Source organism: Capricornis sumatraensis, chromosome 10 (assembly GCF_032405125.1).
Source record: "Capricornis sumatraensis isolate serow.1 chromosome 10, serow.2, whole genome shotgun sequence".
Classification (NCBI taxonomy): Eukaryota; Metazoa; Chordata; class Mammalia; order Artiodactyla; family Bovidae; genus Capricornis; species Capricornis sumatraensis.
Window position 1 is genome coordinate 100,815,308 of NC_091078.1, and position 12,738 is coordinate 100,828,045.

The 12,738-nt window shown below is 48.1% G+C and overlaps 1 protein-coding gene across 2 annotated transcripts in view; it reads left to right on the plus strand.

Annotated features, from left to right (window-relative positions):
• The window catches only part of ATG7 (autophagy related 7), a 241,062-nt gene that overhangs the window by 11,768 nt on the left and 216,556 nt on the right, over nucleotides 1–12,738 (plus strand). For both annotated transcript variants that reach the window (XM_068982053.1, XM_068982054.1), the window contains exons 5-6: nucleotides 2,741–2,857; nucleotides 4,147–4,296. In XM_068982053.1, the coding sequence (XP_068838154.1) occupies nucleotides 2,741–2,857; nucleotides 4,147–4,296 (267 nt within the window). The remainder of the gene's footprint in view (nucleotides 1–2,740; nucleotides 2,858–4,146; nucleotides 4,297–12,738) is intronic.

The following is a 12,738-nucleotide window of genomic DNA, read 5'->3' on the forward strand; positions in this document are numbered from 1 at the left end:
CACTGATGTGGACACGCATTAAGTGCGCTGGTTGTTCACCCCAGCTTTGTCAGCTCCGGGTGTTAATCCTCTTCCCTACATTTTTCTTTTCTTTTTTGGTTTGCCAAGATATAGGTCTTGCCTTCCTTCCTCCCCCATGAACTCGTCCTCCATTTCTTCCTCCTGCTGCCTCTTTGATGTACCACCCGAGGCAAAGGGGAGAGAGAGAGAGGATTCAAACTGGGGGCCATACCCAGATTGGGGGGCGATGGGCATGTGGGCCTTGAAAGGAGCGCATTTCCTAACAAGTTAAAGTGCTTTCTGTGTGTCAGTGGCAAGACAGAAAAACGCCAGATACCTCAGGGGATTACTAGACACAATTTGGCATTGATATTTTATAAAGTGAGTAATTTTGTAAGGATAAATAAAAGCAATGCTAATTAAAGTTTCTTTTTTTTACTTTACCATCAATAAATGTTCTGTATTAAGGGTTCTAGCTAGTAAAATCTAATGGACAACTTGCATTTAATGAGAAAATAGCATTGGATATCATTTAAAGTTTTAAGGCATCTCTCAGAGTCATTATGTAAGTTGGCCATGTTGCCCTGTCTAGTGAGTATTCTTAGCCTGTGTTTAAAAAAAATTAAAAAGTCTCTGTCTTTAGAAACCCATCAGATATAAAGAGCTTTATTTTTGATGTAATCAAGATCTCTTGTATCTTGAAAAGCAGCCTAAGAAATTCAAGCCTTTTGACTCTTGAAGATGACCTGATAAGAGCTTTTAGAAACTGCCAAGGCCTTCATCTTGAATCGTTTAACCTTTCGCTAAAGATCAGTTATGACAGATCATTTAAGCACGCGGAAGAGATAAAAATCTCTAGAGGTGTTTTCCTTTCCTTTCTGTTCTTTCTAGGACTCCAAGGTACAGACACTTCATTAATTTCCATTTTGCACCTTGCTTTGCTGTTGTTAAAGGGAATTTGTCCTTAGTTGACCAGTTCATGACAGAAATAAAGACTGTGGAAACTATAATGACTAGTCTTTTTCATCTGGACATGTGTTTATGTATAAGTTTGTTTTTAAAAAGTCACCTAAGTATGACCCCATTTGTTTGGAAAGTCCAGAATAGGCGAATCTATACAGACTGAACGTAGGCTAGGGGTTTCCAGGGGATGAGAGTGAGGTGAATGGACAGTTTCTGTGAATGGTATTTCTAACTAATAAACCACTGGGGAGTTTCTGCTATTGGGGTTTCTTTTGGGGGCGATGAATACATTCTGAAATTGGTGGGGATGGTGGTACAGCCTTGTCAGTATACTAGAAAACCGCTTAATGTGCTTTGACATCTTTAACACGGTGACTCTTTTCGGCTTCATTGCCTTGTGTGGGCTCTCTCTAGTTGCAGCGAATGGAGGCTCCTCTCTTGTGCCCGGGAGGTCCCCGGGCTTCTCACTGCAGTGGCTTCTCTTGTTGCGGAGCACACGCTCCTGGGCACGTGGCCTCAGCAGTTGTGGCTCCCGGGTGCTAAAGCACTGTCCAGTAGTCGTGGCACTCAGGCTCAGTTACCCCGAGGCACCTGGGATCTTCCCAGACCAGAGATCAAACCTGGGTCCCCTGCATTGGCAGGCAGATTCTTACCCACTACGCCACCAGATAAGTCCACTCCGGTGGCCTTTATGGTGCCTTAATCGTACCTCAGTGAGAAGTCATCAAGCATCCGTCCCCTCCTGATTCCTGGCAAGATCCGAGAGGAAACGTCAAGTAGCGACATAAACTACAAAGTGGTCAGTGGTAACAGGCTGGTGGGGAAGCTGTCGAGTACCCACGTAGCCACGGGATCCTCCCACATGAGTGACTCAGGCCACATTTGCTACAGAAATTCAGAGACGAGAACACTGGGCCTGAGTGGGGACAGCCTCACAAGTCACAGGCCCTTTCTCGCTTCCCCTGGCTGGGGAGCAGTCACACACACCCCTGAAGGCACGCCCTCCTCTGTCGTCGGCGCACCCTAGTTCTTGGAACCTCTTCTGTGAGTCATCCAGCTACTCACATACTTGTTTCCTCTGTTCCCTGCAGTGACTGAGCTCCGTGAGGGCTGGACTGCATTTTCTTCGTCTTCTTACTGCCGGAGTATCTAACATTTTGCCTTGTACACAGCAAGTGCTTAGTTGTTGACTTGAATTTCACCAGTACGACATTTCTGAAAACACTGTTATATTATCTCAGGTTGTGCGTAGCTCGTTCTAATAACTTCAGTAGCATGCTCAGTTCATTCAGTTGTGACAGGAGCGGTAACTGTGGGGAAGTTGTGCCTCCACAGATGGCACGCTGCGTACGCCTGGTACCGTGGACAAGAGCTTACATTTTGGAAGTAAAATTCGCCTCTCCTTTCTGCCACTTAGTATCTATGTTGAAGCTTTCCACCCCTCTGTAGGCTTCAGTTTTCTGTCTATAAAAGGGGCAGATAATAGTTACCTCCCGGGGTGATTTTATATGTTGAACAATGGTGACAACAAACATCAGTTACTTTTTGGATACTTCCTGTTAGGAAGTGGTTGATAAAATGTGTCTATCCTGATACATTAGTGTGTGATGTGTGGGGACATTTCAGATAAACCCGGGGGTTCTGTCGTCTGACAAGCCGGTTTTATCTGGCGTGCGTTAGTTTGTCTGTCTCACGTAGCTGTTGGGCAGTTAGCGTTCGTAGGCGCGTTTCCGTGTGATCACCGTGCCATTCTGATGTGTTGTCCTGTTTCTTCCAGGATCTAAAGAAGTACCATTTCTACTACTGGTTCTGCTCCCCCGCCCTCTGCCTTCCAGAGAGCATACCCCTCATTCAGGGGCCAGTGGGCTTGGATCAGTGGTTTTTGCCAAAACAGGTATCAACAAATAAAACAAAATGCAGATCAAACTGAGTTTAAATGTGCATGAGTCGTTCATCTAGCTCATTCTAAAGACAGACCTGCCCTTGTCTGGGTGGGGAGGCGGGCTCTGTGGAATCCTCCAAAGGCGGCACTAAGAGCAGACTTCCTTGCACAGTGTTTCGTAAGCACGTGTGAAGCGTGGTCAGCAGGACTTGTCCAGGTCCTCGTGACCTGTGCTGAGGTGCTAAGCTAGTAGGTCCAGGTCCTCGTGACCTGTGCTGAGGTGCTAAGCCAGTAGGGAGGAATTACAGGAACACTTTGAAAGACTGTGGGAATTTGCCCAAGTGTGATCTCCACTCTCAGTGGAGAGACTCTTTGCAACCAAAGAGAAGCCGTCTTCCTTCCTTTATGCCAAGTTGCAGAACCTCTGCGTTAGGGACGGTCCCTGCAGAGCTAGTCCTTGCAGTTTAAGGGAGATAATAAGGCCATTAGAGGTGGTTCCCAGAACAGCAGTGCAAACCATCAAGCTGGTAGAAGACAGGCCCTCAGCCGCCAAATTCTGATTGTCGTCGAGGCAAATGCTGAGTGTCAAGATGACTTGAATTCACGAAGCATGTGACTCACTAAAGCCCAGAAATCCGAAGCCAGGGAGAGCCCTTGTTAATTAAAAAGCTCATTTGCTAAGATAAATCAAAAGATGTGGTTCTGTGGAATGAATTTTCTAAGGAGAACTGTAAGTGGGAACAAAAGACTAGGCCTGGGGATTGAGTACTGATGGGTTTGAGGTTTCTCTTCATGGGAACAAAAATGTTCTCAAAGTATTGTGACAAATCGCTATGGACGTGCTATAAACAGCCTTGAATTGTGCTTTGTGAATGAGTCACTTGTATGATAAGTAAGAGAAAGCGTGTCTCAAGGGAGCTATTGAAGATTATAGAAGGGGTCAGGGCAATATCCATCCGTGGTAGATTCATGCTTGGATATCACAGGCGAGACTTAGTGTCTGGACACCTCTCTAAACCTTTGTGGTGGCATCTTAGGGAACCGGGCGCCATCACGCTAAGGGTGCCGTAAAATATTTGTGTGTGCTCCTGTCTGAGACACTCCGCCATGCATTATCTCAGAGTGAGGTGGTATGATTTGGGGCACTCTTAGGTTTGGTTGCTGCAAGAGAGGAACAGGGATGTGAGCAATCATTTCCAGTCTTCTGGCCTGAAAGTACCTTTTACTGTATGTTAATTTTTCTCAGTTCAGAGCTAGGTAAGTAGTTGTCTGGAGAATAACTCAGTGTTTCCTGATTTCAGATTCAAGCCCTCGAGCACGCGTATGATGACCTTTGTCAGACAGAAGGAGTCCCAGCGCTGCCTTACTTCCTAATCAAGTATGATGAGACCATGGTGCTGGTTTCCTCGCTCAAACACTACAGCGATTTCTTCCAGGGTCAAAGGACAAAGGTCAGAGAAACTTTGAGGAGCGTTTTATTATCCAATAAGAAAATCTGATGTTCATGTTACGATAGACCACTGCGAAATTCAGGCTCATTTAGGTGTCTTAAGCCTTCCAGAGATTTCAGGACATCTCCGCATCTTCACCGTCCCCCACCCCTGCACTTCCCAAATCAGGACCTCCTCCAGGTTTTCTTAGCTCTGTGGCGCCTCAGAGTAATTCTGGATTCCTCACTTCCTCAGTTTTTCTTCCTGGTACACTTTCTGTCTGTGTTTTAGTTCATTGCCAGAGCTACCGCGGCAGTGCAGACTCTGGTCCTCTCGCTTGTGGTCAGTGACGGTCTCCACCCCGCAAGGATCTGCCTCAGCCCCGTGCCGTTCCCCGTGCCGTTCACTGATCAAGAGCTCAAGACGTCCTCCTTCTGCCCCCAGTCCACCTTTCCTGCCTCATCTTCCCCTATTTTCCTCATGAGCCGGTGGTCCCGCTGAGCTCCTCTGGTTTTCACCAGACAGTCCCTCTAAGCAAACAGACCCAGAAGTGTTCCTGTGTCTGTCTTTGTCCTCGTGTTGTTTGGATTTCCTGAAGTAGGTCCTGCCTGTGGGGATGCTAAGAGACTCTCTCGTTGTCAAAGCCCTGCGTCCATGGAGAGGCCTTCTCCTGGTGTTTCAGGTGTGACTTGTCCCCTCTGAGCTCACTGGCCTTGCCCCCGGCCTCCCCCGCCTCACTCCCCTTCTCACTCCCTTGCACACACTATCTGTCATGCTGCTGGACTGTGAGCTGCCAGAGGGCAGGGACCGAGTCCCACACGTATCTGCCTCAACATAGTGGCTAGCCCTCGCCTCAGGCCCTCAGTAAAACTCTTGAATGAGGGAAGGAGTACTGTAAGTGTCTTTTAGATGTGATGAGATAGATAGGAAGCTGTCCTAGCCGTATTAAGACACTGAAAATTAAAAATAAAATATTGATGATGAGTATCAGGCAGGTTTGAGATCAAGTGGGAGAGTTTCGGTCGCCATGTAGGTACGTCAGAGCTGAGACGAGACAGGCCTCTCGCTGGTGCCCTGGCTCTTCCTTGGCCTGAACTTCAGGTGCCTTTTTTTTTAAAGTAGATTTTTTTCTTTCTCACCTACACTAGCATTTTCTTTGTCAGAGGGAGCCCTCTTTAGATTGATGACTGAAGGTTGGGTTTTTATTATAATTCTTGCCCCAAGCCCCACTGCAGTCAGGTTTGCAGACCTGTAGCTAACTTAGCGGGAGAAGGCAATGACTCCCCACTCCAGTACTCTTGCCTGGAAAATCCCATGGATGGAGGAGCCTGGTAGGCTGCAGTCCATGGGGTCGCTAAGAGTCAGACACAACTGAGCGACTTCACTTTCACTTTCCACTTTCATGCGTTGGAGAAGGCAATGGCAACCCACTCCAGTGTTCTTGCCTGGAGAGTCCCAGGGACGGGGGAGCCTGGTGGGCTGCCATTTATGGGGTCGCACAGAGTCGGACACGACTGAAGCGACTCAGCAGCAGCAGCAGCAGCAGCAGCAGCTAACTTAGCATCAGCAAGACCAGCCGTTGGTGCTTCGAGGCCCCGTTGTGACGGCAGATGGGGCAGATCGGCCTGGCTTTGAAAGCGGCTGGACTTCAGGTTGTGCGTGAAGACGTGGCCTTCCCCCGGAGGGCAGCTCTGCCAGAGCAACAGTTGGCAGTTTAAGGGGGCTTTCGCATGCTCTGTCGTGTAATAGCTTCCTGACATAGCTATTCTCAGTACCTGCGTTTCCTGTTTTTATTTATTTTTGGCTGTGCCGGGTCTTTCGTCGCTGTGTGCCCGCTGTCTCTGGTTGAGCTTGCAGGGGCCGCTCTCTGGTTGTGGTGGGCAGGCTTCTCATTGCGCTGGCTTCTTTTGCTGTGGAGCACCAGCTCGAGGGCCCATGGGCTCCACAGTTAGGGCGCACGGGCTTAGTTGCCCCGAGACATGGGGGATCTTCCCAGACCAGGGATCAAACCCATGTTCTCTGCATTGGCAGGTGGATTCTTAATCACTGGATCACCAGGGAAGTCCTGCGTTTTCTCTCTGACACAAATGAGACTCACACGGCTTAATTGTCTGGTTCCGAAGCCCATGCACTTTCTTCCAGTCCGTTCTCTTGTCGCTCGGGGAGAGGTGGACCCTGCTTGCCGTTTGGAATCAAGTCGGTCTGACTTCCAGTGTTGCCACCTTGTAGGTCTGTGACCTCGGGGGGTGCGCACACCCTTGCGTCACCCAGATCTTGCTGTCCCGTGGTGGTAATGCTACCACCTGTGTGTCCATGCTTGCTCAGTGGTGTCTCACTCTTTGAGACTCCACAGGCTGTAGTCCGCCAGGCTCCTCTCTACTCCGACACTGCTGACAAGAAATGCGACAACGTGGACCAAGTGCCCAGCTCGCAGCAGGTGGGCAGTGCGAGTCCACTTCCTTCCCTCCTCAGCAGCAGCCAGTTTTTAAAGCCTGAACAGTTCTCTGGTGTCCCCTGTGAAGTGGTTTGGGCGAGTTGGCGAGGCCCCTGACCCAGAGGCCAACCACCACCTGATTTGGACACAGCATCCTTCACTGGGTTAAGGCTGTATCTCAGGAAAGCCTGGCATGGCTCAGCGCATATCATGAACACCTCCTGTGAGCCAGAAATCATGAAATATGATTGCACCTGTTCTTGTGGAACCCAAGTCCTTGTAGGAGCGATGAGACATCGACTCGTGGAAAGTTAGCTAGAAATTCAAGTCACAGAAAAGATGGGCCAGTGAGATGACACGGACGATACTTGGTGGTTTGTCTGTGCCTCTGTGTCCAGTCTTGTTCTAGGAAGGATTGCCAGAGGCTACATAGACTGTGGACTCTCGGGAGCTCTATGGCCTCGCGGCCGACCTCCCGTCTGTGGTCCTGGGTGTCCCATCCAGCCCCACCGTGCTGCCCAGATGCATGTTCTCACACAGCAATTGGATCGTGTCCCTCTGCTACCTGAAACCCCCTGTGATTCCTGTGGTCTTCAAGATAGAGTTAGAAAGGCTTAGCGTTCAGGGCCTCCTCAGACCTGGCGCCTGCCCATCCCTCCCACCTCGCCTTCGAAAGCTCCCCAAGCTGTGCCCTCCAGACGCCCCTGCTGCCCTCGTCTTCTCCCCGTCTTGCCGCCCTCGGTCACGCCGGCCAGTGTTCCTCCTGCTGCTGGCCAGTGTCTCACCCCCTCCCTTCCCAGTTCACACCCTGGAAGCGCTGTCACGGTCCTGGCGCTGTTTGACACCCCTCTTTTGTGTGCTGGTAGCGGCCTGTCTCTGGGCACTGACTGGGCTTGCGCACCATCGCTGGTTTGCCGCAGGTCATCTCAACTGGGATCCCTGATCAGCCCGGAGCAGCAGTCACACCGAGACCAAGTAACACCCCACAGCACATGCTCTGCCTGTAGCGTGATGCCAGATACTTGATGGGCACATGGTTTGTGCGTGAATTTAGAGAGGAGAGAACTGCTGATCCTCGTGGACAAGCACGAGGCTGGTGAGCACGGAGACTTCCCAGGAAAGCAAGGCTGGAGCAGAGCCCTGAAGGCATGAGAGCTTCCCTGGTGGCTCAGCTGGTACAGAATTCAATGCGGAAGACCCGGGTTCGAGCCCTGGGATGGGAAGATCCCCTAGAAAAGGGAAAGCCTACCCACTCCAGGACTCTGGCCTGGAGAATTCCTTGGACTGTCCATGGGGTCGCAAAGAGTCGGACACGACTGAGTGACTCTTTTCTTTCTGGAGACGTGATGTCTGTGAAACCTAGCTCTCACTTCACTCGAGCCTGTTCCTGCCTCATGGTGTGAACCCTGTTCACTTGCTTTCACATAATTCCACTTTCTCTTTCATGTTCTTTGAGTCATGAACTTTCCTTGAAATTTTTTATCCTGTGCTTCGAGAAATAGGCATTCTTTTCGACATGAATTCCTGCCTTTGTGCTCCAGCTTCCTGTTTTACTCTATTTCCTGCCTCCTTCTCTTAGCAGGGACTTTGACCCTCGAGAAGCCCCTGCTCCTCTGTGAGCCCTGCCGTGGTGCCTTCACACAGAAGCTGGAGAGCCGCTGGAATCCCCCCGGGTTTCTCTCCTTTGAGTCTGCTTTCTCTTCTGGGAAACCTGGTGCCCACAACCCTACTGACCACCGTCTCCAGCCTGAACTTCCCTCTGGATCCTGGCCTGCATTAGCCAACCCCCTGCCTGCCTACTCCAGCACCTCGAATTCAGTATGTCTGAGTTGAACTCAAGGTCTTCACCCCAAGTCTGGTCCTCTCCTGGGCATCGCGGTAATTGGTCTGCTGTTAGTTAGAGACTGTTTCTTCATTCAGCGGTATCCACATCTTGGTCTCCATCGGTGACATCGCCACGCATGAGATCTCGGAACTTTTTTCCTATACTTTTAAAGCACATAATCCCCTTTGTGCATTTCCTGTTACATCGAGCGTGTGGGTAATAGATAGTCATTTGTCAGTTAAGCATGTTTTATGGCAGTGTGAAAATTTCTCCAGACGCTCAAGTTGGCAATTTTGCCCTCTTTCTCTTCTCACGTTGTACTTTTTCAGCAAATTGCTGGGTGGATGGTAGCCAGCTCATCACTGAACAACTTCAATGAATTATATGCTCTCAGCCAAGGAGAAAGGAGCATTTATTTCATAAACCTTCTAAATAGATTTTTTTTTTTTGCAATTACATTTTGTTTCTTTCTGCTGAGTTCTCTTGTAAAAGGAAGTGATTTGCCCACATTCACACAATGAATCTGTGGCAAAGCCAGTTCTAGAATCCAGATCTCCTAGCCAGTGGTTATTTCTGACTGCCATTTACGAAGTCTGTTTACCCAAATAGTTAAACTGGCTTGCTCAGCCTCGTTTGGACTGAATCCTACAGTGATTAAGCTTGCAGGTTTGATTCCTAAAGCAATGAAAGATTTTGGGGTCACTTTTGAATCATCAGAGGACTATTTCATTGTGTTCAGCCTGGCGTCAAATGGATTCTGTCATCTTCCTCTCCGTACGCTTCCTCTTCATACTTATGCGTGCCTCCTGTGGGTAGAAGAGTTCCTTTAAAACAGATGTGAGCTAACCTCTCTTTATAAATAAGTGGTCAATTTCTCTTTAGTGGTTCATTCCTTCTCTATAGCTCATTTTTAGGTCAGGTTGCTCTAAGAAACTTATTCCTGGTCTTATCTAAAAGGATTTTTGTTTTCTTACTACCTTCCTGCCTGGTTGTCTTTGTATTTAGTGTCAGAAATAGGCTCATTTTTTGAAGTTAAGCATCCATTTGTACTATCTGATGTCACATTCTAGTTTGTATAATTTAAATATCATTTAGTCTCAGCTCTACAGTTTCAGGTGATGAAACCTAGACCCAGAGAATATTTGATAAACTAGAACTTATCCCCCTTTTTCTCTGCCAGCTAAGGAATGATGACTTTGAAGCTGAAGGTAGATGACTGACGGTGATAGACTGAACTGAACGGAGAGGTCGATGGATTTGCTACAATGGGATTTTTGTGGTTATGGTTCTCATTGGTTGCGTGCTTCTCTTATTCTCAGTCTCTGAGCCAAGTGCAGATGAGAGTGGCCCTATAGATGAGAAACTTAGGCACAGAGATGTCAAATTGCTGAAGATCAGATGAGAGTAACTCAGAGCCTTTGATAACAGCCCAGGCTTATGGACTGGTATTTGAAAATTGAAATGCAGCATCTCTGTATGAATGGCATTTTCTGGATTGATATGTCTGGGTTCTTCCCAAATATAAATTGAAGAGCCTTTAGACACCAGGTAAAATTGAACCTTAATATAGTCTTATGTTTTTTTGTAACCTATCTACGTTTTTTTTTTTTTTCTCTCTCTCTCTCTTTAATGGCCTATAAAGATCTATAATTCTGGAGCTAGAAAGACTCCTTTGAGGTGAAATGATTTTACCACTTCATTTTACAGGCGAGGGAAGACCTTCCCAAAGTCTTAGAATCAATTAACGGCAGGATTAGAACCATACCCACTGGGCTGTAGCCGGTTCTTTTTTTTTCCCCCACCATCAGGCCATTCTCTTCTCTAAGCTGTTTCAAATGTTACAGCCATTGAATGCCAGCTTCTCCCTTCTCCCCGCTTTCTTGCTGGATAAAAGGGTGATTAATGCCTTCGGTAAATTTTTTAAAGTGTGCGGTTGAAGCGAGGATGACTTATTAAATGCAGTCAGCCTGACAGATGCCGTCCATCACAGTCTATATGGGGCAACGAAATAGAGTTGCCCCCATGGTGGTGATGACCAGCTGGACAAGCAAAGCTCCAGGACGGTAGCATCTCCATTCAGAGAGTGTGCATGGTGGGGCCACCTCCTCAGGGTACTCATGCTTCTCATAGGAAATGGCCTCTCAGACCATGCCCTCACTGTCTCACCCAGGAGAATCCCAGGGTTAAAACATCACCAAGTGGAGAGCCTGTGATGTTGAGAAAAGGAAGAGTGGCGGCATCAGGGAGGAACTAGCCAGGTACTCGTTCCTTTCCTAAGTCATGCCCAACTCTTTTTTGACCCCGTGGACTGCAGCACACCAGGCTTCCCTGTCCACCAGCATCTTTCGGAGCTTGCTCAAAGTCATGTCCATCGAGTCGGTGATGCCATCCAACCATCTCGTCCTCTGTAGTTGCCTTCTCCTCCCGCCTTCAACCTTTCCCAGCATCAGGGTCTTTTCCAGTGAGTCAGTTCCTCGCATCAGGTGGCCAAAGTATTGGAGCTTCAGCATCAGTCCTTGTAATGAACATTTAGGATTGACTGGTTTGATCTCTTTGCAGTCCAAGGGACTTTCAAGAGTCTTCTCCAAAACCACAGTTCGAAAGCATCAATTCTTTGGTGTTCAGCCTTCTTTATGATCCATCTCTCACCTCCATACATCCTCTAGCCTGCTGGTACTAGGGGTGGAAAATTGAATACAGTTGATGTTGCCTCTTGAGAAACCTATATGCAGGTCAGGAAGCAACAGTGAGAACTGGACACTGAACAACAGACTGGTTCCAAATAGGAAAAGGAGTACATCAAGGCTATATATTGTCACCCTGCTTATTTAACTACTATGCAGAGTACATCATGAGAAACACTGGGCTGGAAGAAGCACAAGCTGGAATCAAGGTTGCTGGGAGAAAAATCAATAACCTCAATATGCAGATGACACCACCCTTATGGCAGAAAGTGAAGAGGAACTAAAAAGCCTCTTGATGAAAGTGAAAGAGGAGAGTGAAAAAGGTGGCTTAAAGCTCAACATTCAGAAAACGAAGATCATGGCATCTGGTCCCATCACTTCATGGCAAATAGGTGGGGAAACGAAACAGTGTCAGACTTTATTTTGGGGGGCTCCAAAATCACTGCAGATGGTGACTGCAGCCATGAAATTAAAAGACACTTACTCCTTGGAAGGAAAGTTATGACCAACCTAGATAGCATATTCAAAAGCAGAGATGTTACTTTGCCAACAAAGGTCCGTCTAGTCAAGGCTATGGTTTTTCCAGTAGTCATGTATGGATGTGAGAGTTGGACTGTGAAGAAAGCTGAGGGCCGAAGAATTGATGCTTTTGAACTGTGGTGTTGGAGAAGACTCTTGCGAGTCCCTTGGACTTCAAGGGGATCCAACCAGTCCATCCTAAAGGAGATCAGTCCTGGGTGTTCATTGGAAGGACTGATGCTAAAGGTGAAACTCCAGTACTTTGGCCACCTCATGTGAAGAGCTGACTCATTGGAAAAGACTCTGATGCTGGGAGGGATTGAGGGCAGGAGGAGAAGGGGACAACAGAGGATGACTGGATGGCATCACTGACTCAATGGACGTGAGTTTGAGTGAACTCTGGGAGTTGATGATGGACAGGGAGGCCTGGCGTGGCCCGATTCATGGGGTCGCAAAGAGTCAAACATGAGTGAGAGACTGAACTGAACTGAACTGATACTACTAAGTGAATAGTTTTCTGCCAGCCACCTTCCTCCCCTCCCTCCTTTAACCCACCGTTTCACCACCCCTACCCCTGCTCCTGCTCCCTCTCTTCCCATCTTTTCACCATTCACCTGCCTTCATTCGGTATATGCTGTGTATCTGTGAACTCACCATGGAGACCTGGAAGCTACTCTCTGCGCGGTAGATGCTCACTCTCTTCTTCTTCTCTAATGGCCTTTATCTTGGAATAATTTTAGATTTACAGAAAAGCTGAAGTATAGTGCAGAGGCTGCCCTCACCTGTTTTAGTTTTCTCTGGTGTCGTCACCTTACATTATCACAGTACACTTGTCAGAAGTGAGAAACCACCATTAATGCATAACCATTAACTCCACTCCGGAGTTTGTTCATGTTTCACCAGTTTTTCCATTAGCACCCTCCTTCACGCCAGGATCCCATCCAGGAGACTGCATTCTCTTGTCATGTCTCCTCCTCTGGTCTCTAACAGTTCCTCAGACT